Source organism: Myotis lucifugus, unplaced genomic scaffold, assembly GCF_000147115.1.
Source record: "Myotis lucifugus unplaced genomic scaffold, Myoluc2.0 scaffold_167, whole genome shotgun sequence".
Classification (NCBI taxonomy): domain Eukaryota; kingdom Metazoa; phylum Chordata; class Mammalia; order Chiroptera; family Vespertilionidae; genus Myotis; species Myotis lucifugus.
The window spans coordinates 2,368,445-2,393,721 of record NW_005871215.1 but is presented as its reverse complement, the minus strand read 5'-3'; the positions used below and the strand labels follow the sequence as shown (position 1 = coordinate 2,393,721).

Below are 25,277 nucleotides of genomic sequence, written 5' to 3'. Positions count from 1 at the left end.
GGTCCCCCTGCAGCGCCCATCCTTCCTGCTCAGTCACTGCTGGAACAGGGTTCAGCCAATGATGGAAAGTAGGGGCTTCTCATGAGATTTGTTTTTTAAGAAGAAAAGTAAGTGAATTACTTTTCTATGACAGGAGAAAAAGTTATTTTATGATCTTTTCATTAAAAGCTTGATTGAAATCTAAAAGAAGAAAGAAAGAAAGGGAAGGAGAGGAGGAGGAGGGAGAGGAGGAGGACGAGAGGCAGACGAATCTCAGCTTTTGTCCCTGTGTGTCCCCCACCCCATGGGCAGCCTCTCTGTTCTCAGTTGGGGACAGGAAGTGGGAACCAAGTCCCACCAGCTTGAAGCAGCCCACCCTGCTGACAGAGGCGTTGTCTCCTGCCAGGGAGTAGTGGCAGCTGACAGGCCAGTGGCAGCCACCAGGGAGACAGCTTCCGCAAAGGCTCCCACTGCCCCAATCCTGACCAGGCCCCACCGGCAGCCAGGGCCCTGAGGCAGCATGGGCAGCACCCACAGTGCTGTGTGTGGCAGGAAGGGGCCTGGAGGGGTCTCACCCTCTCACACTTAGTGATGGTGCAGGTGAGCAGACATCCTATGAGATGGGTGACCATGGGCCTGATATCAAAGCCAGGGGTGCTGCCACTGTGACTGTTCAGTGAATGATCTTGACTAACTGGCCGAGAGATACAGGAGGAGGCCAAGGATGCGGATCCCTGCCAGGCAGCCCCCCCCCCCTCCCCGGGCCCAGCCTGCCCCCCAGTCCCTCTGTCGCGGGGTCCCCAGCGTCCAGCTTACCCGGGTGCTCTCAGGCTCCCTCATGGACCCCACCCCACCTCAAGCTAGTTTTCTAGACAGAATAGTGAATGAAACAGAATGAATGTTTTATGTCATAAAAGACAAGCGTTTACTTTCTTTAGCTCCTTCCTGGGCGGGCACGCTGGTGCGCTCAGTCCCTCTGAATCATGGATGGACGTCTTTCTGCATTGGGGTGAGGAGTGCCTGACTCTAGTTTGGGGGGGAGGACAAATGAGTGGTTGGGGAGAAGGGGGGAGACACTAGCACTCTGTGGGGAGGTGGGGTGGGGGCCAGGGAGCAGTAGAAGGTGTGCCTCAGCTTGAAGTGCCCCTGCCCTGCCCTCTCCGCACACCCTGCATCGGCTGCAGCCCGCCAGGGTGATGCCCACAGCAGGACGGGCAGACCGCAGGCTCATAACAGGGGCTGCTGGGCATCACAGTCAGAAGTGTGGCAGTCCCGGCTGCCCAAAGGCGATTTAAGGGGAACACAACTCCAGCACACTTGTGAGAGCCTGGCTCTCGCTCGCCACCAGGAGTAGTGACGCCCACGGGAGGTGAGGTCGGTGCAAACAGTCAACCTGGCAGCTGGCAGGACCCTCTCAGGGTGGTCAAGGGGCTCCTACCAGGCTCCCCCCCCCCACACACACCTGATGGAATTCCCTGCAGGGGAGGAAAAACAGCAGCAGCAGGTAGTTCCAGATGCAGTTCCTTTATTATTGTGCCCCTGGCCCCGAGGCTGGCTTACACGGAGACCAGCGGTGGAGGGGCTGTTTACAAGGAGAGCAGTTTCTCTGTATGTGATAGAGTCAGGTGACTTCCCTGTCTCTAGAGCATTGTGACAGCCCATATCCAGGACCGCCGGTTCCAGATCCCAGGAGCCTGTCTGGCCTCAGGAGGAACGGGCTGCCTGGAAAGACTTGTGGCGCTGGCATGGGTGCCTGTGGTGCTCACGCAGCGGGGAGGCCGAGGGAGGAGCACAGGCCTGGCACTGTGCTGGAAGAGAGAAGGGGCGACGAGAGTGGCGTGGGGCCGGAGGGGGTGGGAAATGGGGCTGGACTGTGGACCTGTCCCCTTCAGGGAAGAGGACCCGGCACCTGCTCTGCCAGCCGGGGTCACAGACGGGCTCAGGCGGCCCCTCAATTCAAGCGGAGGTGGGGCGGGTGCTGCAGGAACGCACAGCAGGGAGGCACGGTCCTGGCTGGCGGTGAACTGCCCACAGCCGCCCCGTGTCACAGAGTGGGACCCAAGCCTCACGCCCGGAGGGGACTGAGCCCCGGGGCTGTGACACACGAAGGTGGTTCAGGGCTGTGGTCTAAAGCAGTGGCTCTCCAGGTGCAACCCCAGGTCAGCAGCACCCACATCACCTGGGAACCAGCTAGAGGCACAAATCCTTGGCTCCACCCTCTGATCTGAAGATGGGGGAGGGGGGGAGGAAAGAGGGGGTAGTAATCTGTGCTAAAAACCCTCCAGGTGACCCTCAGGCGACCCTCATGCAAGCTCAAGTTTGATCACTAGCATCCTTGGCAGATGTGAGCGCCACCCAGTGGTGACACAAAATGTGGGGTTCTCCTTAGCCATCAAACCACCTCCGCTTCTCCAGTTCTGTCCTCAGCCCAAAGTGGCCAGTAAGGAGAGTGTTTTCAAGGCTGATAGCAGGGTGGGTGGTGGCGAAAGTAACTTTTCATTCACACCTCCCACCTTGAAACCCTGAAGATGGACCGGGAGTGGCAGATCCCAAGACCAACAGTGGCCGTGGGGCATGAGGATCTTGGAGGCACATGGCCCTGCATGTCACCCCACCCCTCCTCAGGGCCAGGCCTGGGGTCGTGCACTGGGCGGCAGCCTGATGAGATTCTAGGCCGGAGACAGCTCACACTGTGCCCACCCAGAGCCCGGTATCGGCGGCAGAGAGGAGGGAAGGCAGGCAGGAGGTGGTCAGCTCCACCAGCCGGGCACCTCCTCCCTGCCCCGGCCGCTCTGTGATGCATGAGGCCGCATGGGCGGGCGGGAGAGGTGTTTCCTGTCACCTGGCCAGGCCTCCATGCCCAGACCACTGTCTCCACGCCGCATGAGCATTCACATCTGCGTGGGGATTCTGAGTGCCGAGGGCGGTCACCCTCACTCTGGTGTCAGCGTTGGCTCCGGAGGTGGTAGGCCAGGCGCCCCTGAGCCATGGCCCCGGGCTCCTGTGAGACACTCTGCCGGGGGTGGGGGGTCCCCTGTCAGCCCAAAGGAGCCACTCTTCTCTTCCAACCGCACAGAGCAGCTCTAGCGCTGGGGCTGGCGGTGGTCCCGCCCAACTGGGGAGGGGGTGTGAGGCTGGTCCACAACACCCCACGGCCATGCTGCTCCTGAATGTCAGCCTGGCGGTTTATTAGAGATGGAGAACTGGGGGCGCTGGGGAGAGGGGTGGCGTGATGGCAGCCACTGCTGCTGACTGTGGAGTGGGGGGAATATACCCTCATACCTCGGTCCCTACGAGATGGTGTGTCTACGTGACTAACACATTCTAAGCACACAGTAGGCCTTCAGTAAACACAAGGCCCTGGACACCCCCCCGCCCCGTGGCTATGCCTGAGGAGCTCCTGGAGCTGGGAGGGGGAGGGAGAAAGACAAGGATGGCCACAAATACTTTAAACAAGACTTCATCCCCTCACCAAAGGCCGTCACACTCCTGTCTCCCCAGACACAGGTCATCCAGGGAGTTGGGGTGCACCACTCCCTCTGGGAGGGGTGTTCCTGTGAGCTGAGGGAGGGAAGGGCCGCTTGGTGAGATCGAGGTGTGGGTGTGCTGGCCTCTTTTCTGGGCCTGTGTGCCGGCGCCTGTTGCCCCCGCAGGACTGCGATGGCTCTCACCAGACACGCCTTCTCTCTCCGGGAACTCAGGGCCCTGCCGGCCTCAGAGCAGGGACCTGGGGGAGCCATCCTGGCACAGATCTGCATGCTCACAGGCGGACCGGCACCCCAGCTCTGACTCCAGTCTTCAGGGCGCCCCTCGGGGAACCTGCCATGCCCTGGGCCTCAGTTTCCTGTCACCGTGTCTCATCTCCCAGGCCGTTGGCATGAACAAAGAGGTCCCAGTCCCCCAAAATTCCGGGCTGCTCTATCCCTCTGCGGCTTGGACCAGCCCGGTCCTCGGTAGCTCTCACAAGACGATGTCCAGCACAGGAGCCACAGCTCCCCCTGCCTCTGCCTCGTCAGCACAGGAGGTGGGGCAGGAAGTCAGCTCTCCAGGGTCTCCCCCAGTGACAAGGCCCGGCACCCCATCCCCATCTGCACAGGCTGGGGCACCTCAGGAAAGTGAAGGGACCCAGGAGGGGCAGGCATGTAACAGGCCAGCACCCGTACACTGCCGCCTCCCTCGGCCCTCGGCTCTCGGCAGGAAGAGCACGCGCTCTCTCTAAGCCTCACTTGGTGAGACCTGTCTGACTTCTGTTCCTGCAAAGAGCTTGGCCTCACCATCACCTTTTATTTATCTGCATGAGTCCCGGGAAGCTGGAGGGCAGCAAAGATGACCACACCACCGTTTCTTTTGTCCTTGATGCAGCCTGGGGTTGCTAGCAAAGCTGGTCTCCCTCCTAATGAACTTTTCTCCGCCACCCCAAGGCCCTCTGGCTAAGCCAGCCAGGGTCCCCACCAGCCCCGGAGGCAGGGAGGCAGGGAGGCAGGGAGGCAGGGAGGCAATGTGCTCTGAGGGTGTGCAGTTTCTGCACAGATGAGGGCTGAGCTGGGGATAGCAGGGACCTGTGTATGGGAGAGAGAATACCCTTCACCCAGGACTGACCCGGCTCAGCCAGAGCTGAGCTTGTCACACTGGGACTGGACCCAGAGGGGAGGCAGGAGGTGACCTTTCTTGGCCTTGGATTTAGCATAACAAGGGCCCACCTCTCATGGGTGGGGCAGGAAGAGGGTCCCTGTGGCTGGAAAGAGCAGGGCCCGGGAGGTGTGGAAGCGGGTGTGGGGTCTTCCTGTTAGAGCACCATGTCACAGCCTCAGGGGGTGGGGGGCGGTGGGGGGGAGCTGTGGCTGTTGAAGGAAAACTGTCAGCATCTGCATTGCATTTCTAGGCTTTGCTTTCTGTTCTCCCTCAGTATCGGGAAGTTCTTCCTGAGGATCCCCTGCCCAATTCAGACAGCGAGGCGGGACCGGAGGGAGGGACTGTGCTCGCTCCAGGAGCAGAGCGAGGCCTCGTGGTCAGGGAGCCTGACACAGGACAAGTGAGGTTCAGGGCGGAGCACCCCTCGACTTGGAGCTTTACCTTTTCAGTGGCTCCGACGTTTCAGGCTCTGCGATTGGGTCCAATCGGGAGGAGTTTTACACTCGCCCACATTAACCGCCGAAGGTTTAAAACCCTGGCCGTTCTGAGGATCAGGCCCTACACAGGAGATTCCTGGAGGCTGGGGCTCGGGGCCTTTCTCCCAGGGCTCCTCTCCCAGGGAAGGCCTCCAGGCGGCGCAGGCTCCTGCTGCAGCACATGCAGGTGGGGCCAACTCCCCGCCATCTCTATGCCCCCAGCCCCCTCGCTCCCTGCCCGAAGCCCCACCATCTACCACTGCCCGCATCCAGCTTCCGGCGGCCTCATCTCATTCTCTCCACTCCCAGGCCCTGCAGGAAGGAGCCAGGCCATGGGGACACTCCTCTCCCGTGAGAAGGCCTTGGGGTGGGCAGATCAGAGGCCTGGTGAGAAGGCCTTGGGGTGGGCAGATCAGAGGCCTGGGCCTTCTGGGGGCAGAGATACCCCTAACTGCCCACCGTGATGCATCTCCGGGAGGCCAGAGCAAAGCCCCCAAACCTAGGCAGAGGCGAGAGGAGGGCTGCTCAGCAACGTCGGGGTCATGCTGAACACCCGGTCCAGAGGGGTCAAGGTTTGTAGTCCTTCGATGTCGTTTCAGGAGCTGGGAGGGAGCAGAGAGTCCAACTCTCTCACCTTCCCGTGGTCCTTGGGAGCCTCCTGTCTGTCCCTGGCAGGGCCAGTCCCCGCCTGGGCTGGCAGTGAGCACTCGGAAGTGGAGGGTTCCCGTCTGGTGGGAACTTCAGGAGCCATGGTCTTGGGCACTTGGTGGGTCTGAAGGGTGGGCACCAGGGATGGGGACTTTCTGCGAGTTTCTAGATGAGCTATGCTGGCTCCCCGGGTCTGGCAGATGGGATTTGGACCCCTGTCCTTGTGGGGGGCAGTGGAGGGGGACACGATGGGCCGTTAGTGAACATGCAGCTGGAGCCTCCGGTGCAAGCAGCAGGTGAGAACCATTCCGCAGGTCTGCCAGGTGGAGAGAGCAGAGATCAGGACCCCACCGCGGTACGGCCAGCAGTGCCCAGAGCGCGGCTTCCCACACGGAGTGCGCAGCTGGGACCTGGATGAAGGGCAGGCTCCCACGTGGGAGGTGGGGGAGGGAGGTACTGAGATTCTGCCATTCTGACAAGCTCCCAGGGAACACGCTCTGAGAACTGCTCTGCAAGAGCAGTACTTCTCACACTTTGATGGGAACGAATCACCCAGGGACCGCGATGTGGGTGGGGCCGAGGTTCTGCACTACTAGCGAACGAGCTCGGCCCTTGCCTGGTCTGCGGCCCAGCGCTTCTCCAGGGGCAGCTGACTGCTACCCGAGCAGCCTTTCTCTGTCTGCATTGCTGCTCTGACCAGAGCAAAACCAGCCACCACAGTGGATTCTGGCTGATGGACAGAAGCCACTGGGGACACCGAGGCTCTGGGAGGGGCACCCAGAGCTGTCACCAGCTCATCTGTAAGTCATTGTGGAATGTGGCACCAAACGAGGCCCTAGGAGCCTGCCTGACAGGCCCCTGTCACACCCACTAGCTGAGCAAGAAGGGGCTAGCAGTGGTCGGCAAACTCATTAGTCAACAGAGCCAAATATCAACAGTGCAACGAGGCCCTAGGAGCCTGCCTGACAGGCCCCTGTCACACCCACTAGCTGAGCAAGAAGGGGCTAGCAGTGGTCGGCAAACTCATTAGTCAACAGAGCCAAATATCAACAGTGCGATTGAAATTTCTTTTGAGAGCCAAATTTTTTAAACTTAAACTATATAGGTAGGTACATTGTTATTAACTTAATTAGGGTGCTCCTAAGGCTTAGGAAGAGCCACACTCAAGGGGCCAAAGAGCCGCATGTGGCTCGCGAGCCACAATTTGCCGACCACAGGGCTAGAGCATCGGCCCAGAGCAGGGCAGTGCTGGGAAGTCACCTTTTCCTGGTCTCACTTTCCTGTCTCCACACTATTGAGGACCCTTATTCCCCCGCCTTCCTTTGCCTCCTCTTCCTCTCTACCCCTCCTCTCCTCCCTCCCACCCAAGGATACACAGGGACAAGGCGAGGATATTTGGACCAGGGAGGCCACGACTCTGACCATGCTCCTGACCATGATGCCCTTGGATCCTGACTCCACCGGTGGGGGAGGGGCACTAGGGCAGCCCCATGGCCACCCTGTGGACATGGGCCAAGGTGCACTTCCCCAAATATAGGAGCAAGGCGCCATCTTCCCCAAACTTTCCAACAGCTGCTGCCAACGGGAGGACAGGCAGGTGAGGACTCCTACGGGCCGGTAGGCGCTCGGTCTCTCTTTGCGAGGCTGGCGTAGGAGGTAGTGAAGGATGCCCCTCTTCTTCCCCTTCCTCCCTCCTCTCCATCCCGATGTGGGAGGCTGGTGGGGCCCTGTGAACACAGCCCTCAGCTCCAGACTCGGTGCCAGAGCAGAGCTAATCCACCAAGTACTCGGAGCCACAGCTGAAAGGCGGCCTAAGAGGTTATTTTGTCTCCCACCGGCTTTTAGCAGATGGTTGTCACAGCCATGCCACCCAGGTGTCACGCAGCATGCCTTGTCCTGTGTTATCTGAGTCTTTCTCATCCTTGCTAAGGGGGAAGCCGGAGGGAGCAGGTGGACCAGCAGGGACTTGTGGCTACCTCTCCTACACCTCATGCCGGGGGAGACAGGAGGGCTGAGCTCCCAGCATGCTCACTCTTGAATGAGATGTGTGTTCCCAGGGTGCCTCCCAGGGAAGGCACAGCGAGGATGGAGTGTGCGGGCCAGAATCTCGCCAATGCATGCACACACACACACACACACACACACACACACCGCCCTGATTCATGCAGAAGAGTAATGGACTGAGCGTTCAGATCCCTGAGTGAGCTGTGTCTCCTTCCTGGCAGAGGACATGCAGAGATCAGCACACTCAGCGGCAGACCAGGGTGAGCAAAGAAAACACACAGGTTGACCACGGGAGCAGGAGATGGCGATGACAGGCTGCTGGGCCCAGCCTGTGTGGGAGATGGCACCCCCTTCTGACAGCCGGCCTGGAAATTGCACATGGCACACGTGGGCTTTTAACAGAGAAGCCCGAATGCTTTCAGCTTCTTTCGAGGTTTCTGACCCAGCACCTGGCGGTCACCAAGAGCATCAGGGAAGGACCAGGAGGTCCCAGGAAGCCACTCGGTCCCCCTTAATGCCCTGCAGAGTCCAATCTCACTGTCTTGCGAGTTTTCTGGGCTCTGCAGCATGTTCCTATCTTGCCGTGTGGGAATGTGGGGGTGGGAGTAGGAGTGGGCTAACTTCCATTGGAACCGTGTGGCCTTGGGTACAGCTACATCCCTCTCTGAGCCTCAAATCCTCCTCTATCAATAGGAAAACCTCTGACTTCAAGCTAGGTTTCCTCCAGTCCCGACCAGGGAAGCATATGACACCATCTTGGCCTTGTCTATCCTGAGCCGTGAGGGTCTCCCAAGTGCCAGGCTGGGTGTGTGTGGGAAGGTGCCTGGTGCCTGCTCCAGCGGGAGGATGACTGCGAACCTGGGAACAGGCCTGGTGCGAGCCCTCCTTCAAGGCCAGCAGCTGACCTGGACTTGGGGAGCTTAGTTCCAGCACTGGCCAGCAGAGGGAGCTGTAACCCAGGCTTGGCTGCTGCAGGGCCAGCCTGGGAGGAATGGAGGGGAGAGACTGCCCAAGGGCTTGGGGTCCATGGCGGTGGCCCGGAGAAGCTCTCTCTGGGGGACTCTAGGAGTAGTTCCACAGTGAGCTGGACCAAGACTTTCATGGTGGGGGTGGAGGGGGCAGGAGGCACCTGTGGGCCTGTAGGCGCCCTGCCACCTGGCCTCCTGGGCATCACTCCTGCAGGTGCACTTGGCCACCTTGCCCTTGGCTCTGGGCACTGGCAGTCCCTCCCTGCCCATGGCTTCACTGCCCCATCTCGGCTTCTCCAGGCTCTCAGGCCAGAGAGGCCAGAAAGAAATGGGCACAGAGCGTGGCCCCGGCCTGGCCAGCGTCCATGCAGAGCAGGTCCCCTCCATACCTGAGGCAAACAGCAGGTTTCCAGAAACCACAGCTGATTCAGGGGCTGAGTGCAGAGCAGCCTCTTCCCCAGGCCCCATGGCAACTCCCCCGGGGTTCAGTATGTGGGGCAGAGGCCTGCCCCGGGAAGTACATGAGGGGCCGGGTGACTGCCCCCTGGGGCTCCCTGGGCCTACTCCTGAGTGGAGGTGAAGGGGCAGCTGGTCTGTCCAGGGGACAATCAGGGCTTCTGGGAGAAATAATGTGCCGCATGGAAATGATAAAAGTAATGATGGGGACCGTGTCCTGAGCACCTGCTACCTGCTCGGCAGTGAGCCACGTGGTCACATGTATACTGCCGATCCTCACTGGTCACGAACCAGCTGTAATTAGCCCCATATCACAAATGAGGAGCCAGGGCTCAGAGACCAATAACCAGCCCTCGGTTGTCCGGTCTCCCTCCAGAGGGCCAGGCCCAGCAGGCGAGGCTGCAGCTGGACCCTCCGGCACTCAGGCTGACGTGGGCCAGCAGCCGTGACCTGGGAGGAACCCACGCTGAGGCTCCCTAGCCTCACACCCATCCTGCTTCTCTTCCCATGGAACTGTGTTGGGAGGGAGTTTGGGAAAGCGAAGGACCACGGAGACCTGGGTGGCCGTTCAGGACGAGACCCTCGGTAAGTCCCCTCCCTGGGCCTCAACTTTCTGGTCTGTAAAATGGGGAGGACGCTGTTACTCGCCTGGCCTGGCTCTCAGGTTGTGGGGATCAGATAAGAGAAAGTATGTGAGCCACTCTGAAGTCCACAGAGTTTCCACTTATGGAGGCCCTCGCCCGTGCCAGGTGCTGCTGCCGTCACACGTATCACCTTGTTCTTATCTGGCCCTCACGCAGTTGGGGAAACAATCCATAGTTTGAGGATGACATTGGGGCGCCAGGAAGTAACTGCTCAACGTCGCACAGAAGCAGCGGCAGGATTGGACCCAGGTCCTCTGACAGGCAGCTACTGCTCTCCCCTCTCCCCTGGACGGTGCTTATAGACCGGGCACAGGGAGGTGGGACAGGACTCAGCTCCCTCCAGAACCGGCTGGGCTGAAGCAGGAGTGTCAGGTGAGGTGGGCACGCAGGGCCCTTGCTCGCTGAGCCTGCCCTTGCCCCTGCGGGTGCCACTCCTCTCTCCTCTGATCTTGACTCATGGGAGTAACACTAACTCCCTGGATGGCAGCTGGGGGAGGGCGGAGTAGTGACCCAGAGCAAAGAGCATGGCTCATGCTCGGAGCAGAGAGCTGGGTGTACACAGGGAGCACATATCCACAGGTGTGCACACGCGCATAACAGAGGAATGAGAGCATGTGAGAGCATGTCATGCACACACACACACACACATACACACACGTGCACAAGCACACCTAAACACATATACATGCATCCAACCCCCACCATGATGCATGCAGACACACCCAGGGCCCACACAGACACAGCAGGCTGCACACACACCTGCACATGCACACACAGGGTGCATGCACATACCTGAGCCCACACTCACACTCCTCTCAGGTCTCTGTTCCTTACAAGTTCAAGTTGGCCCCCCGGCCCCAGGCATTTTCCTTCCTGTCTCTGGGGAAGAGAGTGACCGTGTGACTCAACTTTGGCTGCAAAGGGAAGGGGAGAGGAGGCAGGGCCGAGTGTGCGTGTGCACAGGGTCAGTGAGCTCCTCTACAGCCCCTCCCCTCACTCACCTGCAGGCAGGCCACCCCGATGCCCACTGCTCCCATGAGCAGCAGGTGGTTGGCCAGGAACTGTTCCAGTTTGGTGATGCAGCCTCCCTGTAAGGTAACAGCAGGTCACACTCATCTTGAACCAGAAGTGGGCGAGGATGGGAGGGAAGGGCAGGCCGGGTGCTGCATCCAACTGGCTGAGGGAAGGCCGGAGACGGAAAGGGCCTGGTCCAGCTTTCCAATTGCCCACAGGCTTTTGGGTGACCAGGGTAGGCCATGATGTCCTGAAATCTCTCAGTAGCAGGTGCACATCCCCTGCTTTGTGCAACCCTTTGAAGGCCCAGCACTGCTGCTTTCTGGCCAATAAATAAGTGGGCCCTGCTCCCCCTACCTGTCTGCCCTGAGCCTGCCTTTTGGGGGCCTCTGGATGGCCAGCTGGCCCCTCTGCAGGCCCCAGCTGGAGATAGGTGCTCACCTCCACCTTGTAGATGTTGGAGGGGTGGGCCCTCTGGCCGCAGCGCGCTACCACCGTCTTGCAGCAGCTGTCGGGCACCTGGCGGCCCTCGGCCTCCCGGGACAGGATGTAGGCGCTGTGCTGCCAGTCGGCAGAGCTGTTGCTTCCGCAGCACTTGAACTGCAGAGAGAGGCAGAACCTGGCGGTGAGGAGATGCACAGGCCCCTCCAGCAGCTTGGTTCCAGGGAGCAGGACCATTATTCAAATAGTAACCAGCCCCTTTCTTCCCCTGGGATTCCGCCCTTCCCCTGTGTGTAGTGTGGGCTGGTCTCATTTCAGGCAAAATTTGCCTGCAGGCCACCGTTTGCTGCCTTAAACATCACCAAGATCTTCAAGGAGATTATGGTGGTGCCCTGGGGCAGGGAGGGTGTGTGAGAAGATGGGCAGGGAGGTAGAGGCAGGTGGGGCCACACCCACCAGAGGTAGTTTTCTGGGCCCGCAGGGAGGCAGAACCCAGGGCCAGGGACCCAGCCTTGCCACAGGTTCCAGGCCCTCATTCAGGCTTTGAGGCCTCAGAGCCCTGAGTCCTGCAGGGACACAAAAGGTGTCCCAGAGGCCATGGAACAGGCAGCTCAGCAGTGACCAGAGGGGCTGGTGTGAGCTGACCTGGGCCCTGCATCTGCTGCACCTCCCAGGGCAGGGATGTGCCCGCCCAGATCAGGGTGATTAAAAATCAAGAGATTGGTTATTTCTCACTCTTCTGGTTTGGGGACTGAGACTTAGAGTCCCTACATGGGCCAGGGAACATGGCTATTTGAGGTGGTCTCTGGTGTGAGAGGTGCGGGTGGGGCGGGAGGTGCATTTAGTCTACTTAACAAGTGTTTATTAGGCACCTACTATGTGCAGGGAGTGACGCTTGGCACTGGGCTCAAACTCGAGTTTATCAAAGCTTATCATTGCCTGTCGTCCAGTAGGAGTTGACAGAGGTAAGGAACTTGCCCGGGGCACACAGACGGAAGGGACAGAGAGGACCCCACCCTATGGGGGCTTACGTCCTGCTGCAGACGGTCGACTGAGGTGGTGATCTCCATGGCTCCAGGCTGCCCATAGTTCTCAGACAGCGTCCGGGTCATGTGCTGCTTCAGTTCATTGCTCAGCTGGAGGGTGGAGGGGAGGTGGGTCAGCAGAGCAGCCCACCCCGGTCCCCAGGCCTGCGCCTAACCACCAGCTACTCTGCACCACTCTGTCCTTCCAGCGGTGCAGTGCGGTGGTTTCCCACACAGTGGAAGGGACCCTCCGCGCACAGCAGACAGTTATGAGATGATGTTGCAAAAGCTGGGGCCCTAACATAAGGGTGTGGTGGGAGGAGCTGAGCGGCAGGTGCGGGAGGAGACACCTCCAAGGCCCAGGGCTGCTTTTAAATACCTGTTGAATTTCATTTTGATCATGAGATCCCGTGGGCACCCAGTGCTCCTCCAGGTGCTGGCTTGAAACAACCAGCATGGTCACTGTCCCTACCAGCCGAATATCAGTCTGGCAGTGACCTTGAAGCCTGCTTCAGTGGGCACGCGGTGGGAGAGGACCGGACTGGCCCCGTCCTCCTTGTCCTTGCAGGCAGGCGAGGCCGGTGCTGTCTTCATAGTCTGGCATGTGGCCCTGGGCCAGGCCTTGCTTTCCCCTTGGATGTGTGACTTCCCCTTAGGAGGGGAGAGGAACCAGCCACCCCCCGGGAAGCGTCCCCCCCTGGCTCCCATGGTGAAGACATCCGCATCCACAGGTGGAGGGGAGGGTTACTGGGACCCGGGCGAGAAGCAGGACCCAGATGTGCTGAGGAGTGTTGGGGCCTGGGAGACAGGACCACTCCGTGCGCCGGTGTCTCAGCTTCCCCAGCACCCTCCACCCTCCCCCACGCGTGGGCTCCTGGGGGCGCTATGGGCAACGTAGAAGGAAGACCTTCCACTCACCCTCTGGTAGTACACGTGGGCCAGGACCCCCGCCACCAGCTCCACGAGGAAGATCACCAGCAACAGGCAGAAATACTAGGGGCAAGGGGAGAAGACAGTCACCCTGGGATCGGGCCTGGGGAGCGGATGGTACTTCAGGGCCGCTATGAAAATGCTTTCCTAAAGTAGTGAGGGAGGTGGGGCACCTGCCAGGGACCCCCACCCCTGGACCATCTTCCTGTCTTCCCAGAAGCTCTGGGCATACCCACCTCTGCTGGCTGCTGGCACGGAGTTCTCCACTCACCTCTTCACTCACTGGTCTGCTGGCAGCTTGTTAATCCACCCACACATCCAATACTCACTAAATGCCTACTATATGCCAGGCCTCATCAGTAAGACGGTTATTGCCTTCAAACTTATTGGTGGTAGGGGGATAGATAGTAAGTGATCATAATGATGTGTTTTAAATGCTGTTATGGCCCTGACCGGTTTGGCTCAGTGGATGGAGTGTCGGCCTAGCAGTGATGGTGAACCTTTTGAGCTCGGCATGTCAGCATTTTGAAAAACCCTAACTTAACTCTGGTGCCGTGTCACATATAGAAATTTTTTGATATTTGCAACCATAGTAAAACAAAGATTTATATTTTTGATATTTATTTTATATATTTAAATGCCACTTAACAAAGAAAAATCAACCAAAAAAAATGAGTTCGCGTGTTACCTCTGACACGCGTGTCATAGGTTCGCCATCACTGACCTAGAGACTAAAGGGTCCCAGGTTCAATTCCGGTCAAGGGCATGTACCTTGGTTGCGGGCATATCCCCAGTGGGGGGTGTGCAGGAGGCAGCTGATTGATGTTTCTCTCTCATTGATGTTTCTAACTCTCTATCTCTCTCCCTTCCTCTCTGTAAAAAATCAATAAAATATATACTTTAAAAAATAATAAATGCTGTTATGGGGCAAACCCTGGAAACTATGGGAGAGCAGTCAGAGAAGGCTTCCTGGAGGAGGTGACACCTGAGTGGCACCTCTAAGGATGAGTGAGCATTTGCCAGGTGAAGAAGGAGGGAAGTGCATGCCACGCAGAGGGGAGAGCAGAAGCATGGGGTGTTTGAGTTCAGGGACATGGCTGGAGTGTAGGGGCTGCAGCAACCAAGGCTCTGGAAAAGCACAGGCAGGGGCCCGGGAAGGGCATTGCAGCGGTTCTAAATTCCCCTCACCACTGCCTGACTGCTCCGGTTCGCTGCTCTGCACGCTTCACAGCCCTGCTGACGCTGCTGGCTGGGTTCCTGGCTGTGCTCTGGGCTGTGACGGGCCTCATCCTGCCCCTACCCCCACCTGCTTTTACCACCAGGAAGGCTCGGGACACTGCTGGATCCCGGACGTTCTTGGAGGAGCCAACAGGTCAGAAATGCATGTCAGGCCCACGTGACTGCGAGGGGACAGGGTGAGGGAGATGGTGCAGGTACAGGTAGGGAAGAAGGAAAGACGTGGGGGGAAAGGAGGAAGAAGAGGGGGTGCTGTTGCCTGAAATTGGCCCCTCTGGGCAAGCACAGCCCCTACTCCCTGGCACTGGCTGGTGATGCTCTTCCTCCCTCCAGGCACTGCCCACCTGTGGGTGAGCTCTGAGATGCCTGGGTTCATCAGGTGTGGCAAGAAAGTGGGCAGGAGGGTCTGAGGGCAAGGAGACAGCTGGCACGGGCTCCCAAGAGTTGACAGGGTGGGATAGCAGGAGGGCAGGGGCTGTCTGGCCATGTCAGAGGCAATTTCAGCCCATGGGCCTGTAGGCCTTGCGCACTGGCTCCCAGAGCCCAGCAGGGGGCCTGTCAAGGGCAGGACTGAAACAACACAGGGGAGAGCACATTTCACGGACAAAGAACTTTGACCCACGAGCAGGCTTCCTTTCAAGTTAAGTGAATCCGCCGCTTCTCCCTCAGCCATTGGATTGAGCTCATTGTCTCCCAGCACCGAGTGAGCAGGGAAACCTACAGTCTCAGTACTGGTGCCAGGCCTGCCCATCACTGTCCTGGGTCCTCCCTTCCTGCCCCGGCTCTATGCTGCACCAGGAATGGCTCAGGCCTGCATGTCCCTGCTCTGCCCGTCCCTTCCCAGGCCCAGACCCGGTCCCCACTGGGTGAGGGTGTGGAGGAGGTGGGTGTGGAGGAGGGTGGGGGCACCCGCCTTGGTGCCCCCTGCAGGCTCTGGACGGAGGCTCAGGCTGACTGCACAGGATCCCAAGCTCCTGGCCCCCAGATGAGGTCTCGAGTGGGGAGGGCAGAGGCAGGTTCCAAGTGGGCATGTGCCCTGGGCCCATGGATTCTTCCCGCTACGGGGAGGGCTTTGGACGAAGGGGGCTGTGTGTGCCTGGGTCCTCGGGAGGCACTGAACGCTGTCCATGTGAGCAGGAGGCTGACGAGAGGTCTGTGGCTGGGTCTCTCTGCTAAGCAGCCCGGGTGCCTATCACAGGGCCTGGAACCTGGAGGAAGGTGGTGGAATGTCAGCTGACTTGGCTGTGAGTCCAGGCTCTGCCACTCGCTGGCTCTGGACGGGTGACCTCTGACACCTGGGTGTGAATTAGAAAAATGTGCTCCAATGAGAAAAACGTGGTGCAGTGAGCTGGGCGAGCTGACTTTAGCCTTCCCTGGTTCCTTGTACAAGGTGTAACTCCAGGGCCATACGCAGGGCCCTGCCTGTGGGGCTGAGCCAGTGGGTGGCCCATCCTGCCCTGCTTACCCCTAGGAGGACCCAGTGGGAGGGGAGTTATGCTTTACGATGATCTGACCTGCTTCCTGCTCCAGAGCTCATGGCGGCAGCCTGAGGTGAGCCGCACTTGTCAGCCAGCGGCAGGCACGGTCGCCCGGGCCAGATGGTTGTTCTCCTGGGAGCTGCCCGGCCCACTGGACAGTGTGTGGCTGCACTGACACCCACCAGGAGGGTGTCCCCGCTAATGCATGCACTCCAGGGCCTTGGGGATGTGCCTGACCCGTAGCTCCTCTCGAACCCGGCTGCACCTCCCTGCTGGCTCCACATTCATCCCCACTCTCCCTGCCCTGCCTCAGGACTCGGTATAGTACTCGGTACTCAGAGGCCAGCTCCCATCCTGCCACCGGAGCCTCCGTGCGGCGGCTGCCAGTCACCCCCAGGCCCCCGGTGCACTCCTGTGCCTCTGTGGTGTGGGGGGAAGAGATGTCGAGCCTGTGCCTGCCCCTCTGCCCTTTGCCTTACTCGGTCCAGCCTAACTTCTCTCGGAGTCTAGTTACTCCTGCACACGCTGGACAACGCTCCCGCGGGCGCACAGAGCCTGAGCACAGCCCGGCCTCTGCTCTCTCCCTGCCGCCTGCCTGGGTTCGCTGCCCCGGCCGCATCTGCGCTCCGCAGCCGTTAGCCGCCAACCTCAGCTCCCACAAGGCCCCCAAAGCCCTCCCTGAGCTGGAAGCTCCTGGCTGTGACCTCACTGCTGACACCCTTGAACCGATCTGACTGGCAGGCCTCACGCTGGTCCACTCCCGGGACCATGGACACTCTGACCCGTATCTTGTTCTGTCTTCGCAGGCCCCGTGCATGGGTGTGAGCCTACCCCTCCCCCCAGCTCCCCCTGTGCCGGGCCTGCCCCTGCTCTCAGGGCTGTCCCCGTCCTTCCAGAAGTGGCCGCCCAAGTCTTGGCCGGACAGAAAGCAGGATGCCCCCAGAGCCCTCGATAAGAATGATGCCGCTTCAAACGATGCCAAACTGGGCCCCAAACATGGGAGGAACCAGTTTGGTGAGCACAGAGTGGGACGCAGTCATCTCCCCCCTGTACCATTTACCAAAAGGGGTTTTCCTTTAATTCTGTAATGGAACAGTTTGAACTGGAAGTTGGATATTTCCTAAAACGAAATGTAGATCCAGAACGAAGCTGGGATGGCACAGCACTCAACCAAACCGGCGTTCCTGGAGGAGAGGCTCTGCAGGAAGCCTGCGGGGATGTTTCTCGCGGTGACACTTCAGAGGGACGAGGGACGAGGGGCCTCCGTCCGCCGCATGGGACAGGCCAAGCCCAGGTGCGGTTCTGTCACTGGGCCTGTGACACAGGGCAGCTCGGCACCAGCTGGCACCACCTTCAGGTAAGTAAGTTTCAAGAACTTTATACAACTGGACTTTGGAATTTCCCCATTGGACTGATTCTGCCACAAAGAAGGGAGCTTCGCTAAGCGTTCCTCCTCTGTCTCACTATTCTGCACGGTTAGAGAAGGACACCGAGCCGCCGTCAGAAAACCGAGGCAGGGTGTCCGGGCGGGTGGGGGGAGAGGCACAGCGTGGTCTCAGGGCAGCGAGGCAACAGGAGGAGAGGAGAATCGAGATGCTGCCAAAGTCAGTGGCGGGGAGAGCACAGCTGGAGGCTCCCCGCTTGACTGTGTGTGAGAGGATTACAGCGGCAGGCGAGGGAGGGCAGGGAGCTCAAAACCACCCAGGCCAACAGGAAGAGCTGGAGCAGCTGTTTAAGAGGCAATGACCTCAGGGCTCATTATTTTCTGGCAATTAACCACGGGCTGGAGGCAGCCAGGGCTCAGAGGTGCAGCTGCCTGGCCTGTTTGTGCAGAAAAGAGAGGATGTGGATTTGGGAGCCTCAAGCCATTCCTGCAGCAAGATGTCACTGTTGGAAGGATGAAGGTGACCTCCACCCGCTCCAGCCCCAGCCCAGGGCTCATAGCCTGGGCCCTCCAGCCTCAGCCATGCTGAAAGCTGGGGTTCAGCCACCCCTCCTGGGGCTGTTCTATGGGAAGACTTTATAGCAGTGATGGCGAACCTTTTGAGCTCGGCGTGTCAGCATTTTGAAAAACCCTAACTTAACTCTGGTGCTGTGTCACATAGAGAAATTTTTTGATATTTGCAACCATAGTAAAACAAAGACTTATATTTTTGATATTTATTTTATATATTTAAATGCCATTTAACAAAGAAAAATCAACCAAAAAAATGAGTTCGCGTGTCACCTCTAACACGCGTGTCATAGGTTCGCCATCACTGCTTTAGGGAGTGCTCTGGCTAATGGCTGATGCTAACATCCAGTTCTGGCCCAAAAGGTTGGGAGCAGAGAAGAGGACCAGGCTGGGCAAGGAAGGCTGGTTGACTGAGTGGGGCCATTGGAAGAGGGCAGGGGAGGAGCAAACCAGCCACAGAGAGGCAGGAGCTATTCAAGAGACATCAAGAGAATGCATCCGAGGCGGTCCAAAGTCCCAGCCAAAGGGTTGGGGTGCAAAGATCACACTCTGAGTGTTCGGGAGAGAACACAGTGTCAGAACTATATGCCAGAGACAGGTGTCCACTAGATATCACGCCGGGACTGCTAAGAGTCCAGACCAGGGGTCCTCAAACTATGGCCCACAGGCCACATGCGGCCTGCCGAAAACATTTATCCGGCCCGCCGGGTGTTTTTGCCGCTGCTGTGTGCATAGGAATTTGTTCATAGTTTTTTTTAAAACTATAGTCCGGCCCTCCAACGGTCTGAGGGACAGTGAACTGGCCCCCTGTTTAAAAAGTTTGAGGACCCCTGGTCCAGACTGACTGGGCTGAGAGAGCAGGTTCCAGAGTGGACAGCAGGGCCTGGCCAGCTGGCTGAGGGATGCTCACCAGACTCCCCAGGGGGCGCACAGCCCAGGGGCTTGGAGGATGCTACTGCCCAATGGGTGTGGGCATGGGGGGAGTGAGCGATTGCTGTCTCCTACGAGCCCCCTGGAAGGGCCTAGAGGTTCCTGCTGGCCTGTGGAGAGACGTGGTGCGGCCTGCAGGCACCTGTGCATGTGCCTGGAACAGAAGGGATGAGCATGGGCCAGGGTAGGACAAAGCACAGGGTAGGTAGCAGGGACACCAGGGTGGGTGCGGTGATGGTAATAGGTTGGTTATAGAAGTAAAGGGAAGGCTGGCAGGGGAAATCCCTGCCCTGCCTGAGGTTAGGAGAAGTCCTAGGGCTCAGAGAGGTAAGAGCTCTGACCAAGTTCAAACAGGAATTTAACCTCCACACGGTCCTTTATCTTTTAATACAGGCATTTTGTCTTCCTCTCTGCACTCCAAGCCAAAAACTGGTTTTAGTCCCTTCTGTGCCCAGCAGAGCAGAAAATTCTGGAAATGCTTGTGAAGGTCGATGAACTAGGCAGCCTCATCAATGTAACATGGTGTACGAGTTGCCAAAAATTGAAGAGGAGGAGGTGGTGGAAATTAACCAGCTGTAAAAACTGCTGGGTATAGAAAATTTGCTGCTACGGGTGGGCAATGATAAAGTACATTTCCTGCAGCCTGAGAAAGGTGGATCTTGAACCCAGAATGGTGCTGGTCAGAGAAAAGAGTAATGTCACTCAAGGCACCATGGCCTGGGAGTCTGGGCCCAGCTTTCCTCTCTGAAGATGCTGTGTGACCCTGGGCGAATCACTTACCCTCTCTGGGCCTTCTGCATAAAATGTGGGGCTTAGATGGGAAGAATGTCTTGTGCTGCTGCTCCATCTGTCTGTGCAGTGTCAGGACCAAGCCTCCTCTCACCGGGCCTCCTGCTTCCCAACAGGGACGCCTGGAGGAACACTCCTGCCTCTCCCCTTTCCTTGCTCGCTGCTCCTCTTATCTGTTTGGCAGGAGGCCTCCTGCCCTCCTCCGGGACAGCCTGTCCTCAGGATGCCCTATTCTCTGCTCGCGCCATGCACTGAGCTCAGGGAGGCAGTTCTCAGGGAGGTGCCGAGGCCTGTCCTTTATCAGCCAGCCCTTCGGGCTGCTGAGGCTTCTGCTGCAGCGGTAGAGCTGCATTAGTAATAACGATGACCTCTGGCCACCATCTCTGTGTCTCCCACGTCTCATTCTCCAATTGATCCTAAGCTCCCCTAAGAGAGTGTGACGTATGGTTTGATGGGGCAGGGCACTGAGCATCGGATGGAGGCACAGCTTCCCAGAGCCGGTGCCAGGACCTGGCACGAGAGGAGCCGTCCAGACAGCTGTCCAGCTACCACTCCTGTCCTGGTCCCACCGAAGTGGGGGGACGTGCAGCTCTGAGTGGGTCCTGCCCTCTCCGCTGCCCATGGCTCTCGGCAGGGAGTGCAGCGAGCGCCGGCACCCTGGTGGGGAGCACCACAGCAGGCAGGCAGCGAGTCTTTACATGAATGACTTGCCTCCACATGCCCCTTTCTCCCATCAGCCCGTGGGAGTAGAGCAGTAATACCGCCCGTCCTCAGCTACCTCCGAGCACCTACGTGGGCCTCGGCAGGTTTCCCACCCAGACCCATTTCCTCCTGCCAGCCACTGCCAGGCCATCCGTGTGTGTGTGTGTGTGTGTGTGTGTGTGTGTGTGTGCAATAAGGATCAATAAGGTTCGTTTTAACATCAACAGGATGAAATGTCACTGGGAAGGAAAGACATCTGCAGGGACCCGTGGGCTTCCCTGTAATTGGCTAAAGGACCACCCGCGTTTGGATCGGCTATTCTGAGGCTCCCTCTCTCAAGAGGCTCCGTGATGAGAGTACTGATCACTGTGCCTCGTTAGGCGACAGGGACTGGAGCTTGTCTCTTTCCAGTTACACGGCTGAACCCAGAATCTGCCAAGGAAAGGAAGCTGGAGGATGGAAAAGCAAACTCTAGGATTGGAGATGATTGGAGATGTAAGCCCACCCTTCCTGCAACACAGACACAGACACAGACACAGACACACACGCTCTCTGTCCCTCCTGGCTCAGCCCTGCTCTGAGACTTGCTCAGGACCCCGGTTGGGAGTGGGGAGACAGCAAGCCACACATACATTGAGCTGAACTTGGCCCCACTAGGTGCAAACACTCCGAGGCGCGTAGCAGAGCCGATTTCTGCCTCACTGCCAGCACCCGGAGGCTTGACCTCCCCTTCTGAGTGAATGTGGTGGCAGGCAGCCAGGGCACGGACCTCCAACTCTCACCTCAGTGCTTCAGTGTTCGGCTGGCAGGCAGACCATGGGTCCCAGGTCATGAGAAAGGTGAATCCCGTTCTCCATGTGGGAGGCACGGGGGGGCGGGGGGGGGACAGCCTGGGGCAGCAGAAAGCCTTGGAGCGAGCCTTGGGTGTCCACTGGCTCTGCCAGTCCCCGGCCACGAGCTTAGGCAAGTCTCTTTCTGTCTCTGGCTAAGGAGCTGTGAGGACCCAGGGAGTAAGAGCCTACAAATAGCTATTTGTTTAGGTTCCTTCTCAAAGAGGCTTGGTCATTGTGCTGGAGACGTAAATGTAATTATAGCCACATTTTATGATTTTTACATAATGTGGTGATTCGTTTCCTAAGACCTAAAGTCCTTCTTCCTTATCCTCACCCCTCACCCACATAAAGACGGGGATGCGAGGGGGCCGGGGGTGGCCGCGTGACTGCCCTGCGGTCCCAGAGCCCTAGTCCCTGAGTCAGGACCTTACTGCCCTGAACTAAGTCTGCACGTATTGGATGGAAGTATTGAAATTTGCGGTCCCCTCATTTTCAGAAATTGGTTCTAGAACTTCTTACTTCCTAATCCCTCCCATAAATATAAAAGAGCCCCTGACAAAGACCCAGGTTAGCCTGGGCCGTCGATCATGATCTTCATCTGGCTTCAGATACAACAGTTTTCGCAGCCCATATTCAAAATCCTAAAAATATCCCTTTCTTTTGATCAGGGCGGCATCTGTCCTGGTCATCGGCCTTAGGCGTAGCCAGCTTGACCTATCTGCTTTCTCACGCAGCCTTCCCTAAAAAAGAAGAGCTGGTGTGAATAATTTAAACCCCATTCCTGCTGCCCTTTGCCGGTTTCCGACGTCGAATGATCATCATTTAAGCACCAGCCAGGGTTGCATGTCCTTGGGAAAGTGACTTGGAGAGGCTGCAGATGTGCCAGGAGGACGGGCCTGGGCAGGACAGAGGTGTGCCTGTGTGAACTGGACGCCTTCTCTGGGGGGCCCTTGGGAACTTTTGATGCCAGGCCCCTCACTCCTTCTGGCTGAAGTTGGACGCACCTCAACATATGCCTCATCTTTCATCTTTCCCTCTTCTCTTGGGGGACCACTTTTTAAAGAACCCTCACCGAGGATATACTTACTGATTTGAGAGAGAGAGAGAGAGACATCGATGTGAGAGAGAATATTGATTGGTTGCCTTCGGTATTTGCCCTGACTGGGAATCAAACCTGAAACCTAGGCATGTACCCTGGCCAGGAATCGAACTTGCAACCTTTCAACGCATGGAATGATGATCACTTTGGATCGAGCTCACAGAGCTAGACTCATGGCACTTCTCCTCTGGAGTTCCCTCCAGCCTTTAGCTGATTAAAGATTTAAAAAGAAAGTTAAGACACACATTGAAGAAAGATGCAATGAGACCAGAAGGCACCTCCAGGAAGCACAGAATACTTTTAAGCTGCCTTAACCACAACACTCGCCTCTACATGGGAGCCTGGGTTTTAAAAGTCCTGCTGTGTTGGCCCAAGGAAGGTCTTATGACCACCTTCTTGCTTGAAACAATAAAGTGATCGATAATTCAGGGGCTGGGGGGCCAAGCCATGGATTCCTCAGGGTCCCCTGCTTCACCCGTGTCCTGTCCTTGGGCCAGTTCTGTCTTTGGGTCTCTCGGTGGGGGGTGGGAGGGGGCAAAGGAAGAGGACTCTGGGCTTGGAGTTTCCTGTGTGCCAGCAATGTCCCCACACTGCTGGGCTGAGCTGTGTGCATGTGTGTGCACGTGTGTGCATGTGTGTGCATGTGTGTGCCTACACCCACTTTTCTGGACCTCACTTGTGAGCTGGTGCCTCTCTGATGTGTTTGCTTAGTGATGTTGGACCAGAGAATCTTCAGTTCTGGGTGAGATGGAGGTGAACGCAGGCAGCGGTGAAGTGGCTCTGAAAAGGAAGGTATCCCCAGCCAGCAGCCCCTGTGCCCCCAGCCCTGCCAAGGCCTCCGTTGCTGACTCTCTGAGGCTGAGAGGTGCGCACCAGTCTGTAGGCAAGCCCGAGGCCCTGGCCCTCCTTAGGTCTCATTCTTCCCTGCACAGCCCTGGGCACAGGCTTAGGCCCCCAACACAGGCCTCAGACCGTGTGCCTGTTAGGCCGCAACTGGAAACTTCTGTTTTCTTACTGGCTCAGCCTAGATGGTGGACAGGTCCTGCAAACGGGTCACGTAAGAAGGGAGTGAAGAAGGGGAGGCGTGGTCACCGCGCAGAGAGCAGAGCGCTGTCAGTGACGGAGCCGCAGTCTTTGCCAAGGGGAGGAGCTCTTGCACGAGACTGTGGGCACGGGGAGGAAGGGTAGAGAGGGCACAACCTTCAGGGGTTCTTCCCGCTGTCTGACCCCTTCCCAGCTCGGCCTGATTCCTCGTGGAGACCTGGGTTGGTGCTGGCCCTGCCCTTCCTTGCTGATGTTTGGTAGCCTCCCCTGCCCACTCTGGTCTTGGCCTTAGGAGGAGATTGGGGGCGGGGGAGCGGGCTGTCCTGGCAGCAGGTGTACAGGAGTCAGAGGGTTGGTCTGGCAGGTCCTGAACTGGCCTCTGGCTTCTGCTCCCTGCGGTCGCCCCGGCCTCTCTCTGGACACCCTGAGCCAGGTGAGGAGAGCCAGCTTCCCCGGAGAAAGCCTGTCAAGGAGCCTGAGCTGCCCACACCGCCACCAGGAAATGCTCTTGCCCACACAATCCAACCTGAGTCCGATCAGGCTTCTAGAGTCAAGTGCCAGGAGAACGCGTTAAATAACATGACAGGAAAAGCCAGACTGGGAGAAACTATAGCACATATGACCTGGTTTCTTCAACAAATAAGTCACAAGGGAGAAAAAAGAGAGATTGATCAATGGGGGAGCTTAGAGACTAACAGAGACCTAGGAGACAAGCGGACCATTTTAATACATGGACTAATGTAGATTCTAATTCAAACAAACTTTGTTTCTTTAAAGAACAGTTCATGGGTCAGTTGGGGAAATTTGAAACTGTTTGGTTATTTCATGATATTAAGGAACAACTGTTAATCCTTTTTTTTTTTTAAAGAATAGTTTGTTGATTTTTAGAGAGAGAGGAAGGAAGAGGGAGAGAGAGAGAGAAACATTGCTATGAGAGCGCAATACTGATTGGCAGCCGCCTGCATGCACCCACCAGGGATGAAGCGGCACCGGATCAGGCGTGCACCCCTGACCTGGAATCTAACCGGCAACCGATTGTTGCATGGGCAACGCCCAACCAGCTGAGCCACACTGGCCAGGGCACTGCTAATTGTTTTAGGTGTGATAATAGTATTGTCATTATATTTTCTAAAAAAAGGACCATAGGTTTTCCAAGTACACCCTGAAATGTTTACAGATGACCGGATGCCTGGGGTGTCAGGGTGGGGGAGGCGCCAGGTACAGGTGGAACAGGACTGGCTCTGAGGTGAACGTTGCTGAATCTGAGTGATGGGATGTGGAGTTTCACTATGACATTCTTTTCAGTTTCGCACGGCTTTGAAAATCACCACGACCAACTCTGGAAGGAGAGGAGGCAGAGATGAAGAGGAGGAGGAGGAGGAGGAGGAGGAGGAGGAGGAGGAGGAGGAGAAGGGGAAGGGGGAGGGGGAGATGAGATGGAAGAGAAGGAGAAGGATGGGGAGGAAGAGGGGGAGAAGGGGGAGGGGAAGGGGAAGGGGGAGATGAGATGGAGGAGGAGGAGGAGGGGAAGGGAAAGGGGGAGATGAGATGGAGGAGGAGGAGAAGGATGGGGAGGAGGAGGAGAAGGAGAAGAGGAAGGGGGAGATGAGATGGAGGAGGAGGAGGAACAGAAGCTGTGCCAGGACGGAGACTGCCCTTCTCCCTAAGGCCCTGGAGACAAGGCAACAGCCAATCCAAGGGCAGCGCAGCCTCCAGCTTCCCGAGGCCTCGGACTCCAGGCTGGGCCACTCTCCCTGGTGGGGTTCTCAGTCCAGGAGCCTGGTTGGGGTACAGCTGGGCTCCCTGAGGCCCCCCCTCCCCCAGGTTTCCCTCCTCCCAGCAGCAGCGCTGGGTATGGGGCAGCTGCACTCACCGTGGAGAGGCAGCTCCTGTCCTCCCGGATGATGGCACCAAAGCCCAGGAAGCCGGTCACCATGACAAGGGCGCCCGCGAAGATGAGGATGTAGGCGGAGGCTGCGAAGGTGCTGGAGGCCA

The 25,277-nt window shown here is 58.0% G+C and overlaps 1 protein-coding gene across 1 annotated transcript in view; it reads right to left on the bottom strand.

Moving 5' to 3' along the window:
• Window positions 1–5,480: 5,480 nt before the first annotated feature.
• LOC102424533 (tetraspanin-11) overlaps window positions 5,481–25,277 on the bottom strand; it is a 54,924-nt gene continuing 35,127 nt past the window's right edge. Inside the window, 6 exon segments of the mRNA XM_014462050.2 lie at window positions 5,481–6,051; window positions 10,809–10,895; window positions 11,263–11,421; window positions 12,294–12,398; window positions 13,206–13,280; window positions 25,156–25,267. Coding sequence (XP_014317536.2) covers window positions 5,992–6,051; window positions 10,809–10,895; window positions 11,263–11,421; window positions 12,294–12,398; window positions 13,206–13,280; window positions 25,156–25,267 — 598 coding nt within the window. The 3' untranslated portion in view covers window positions 5,481–5,991.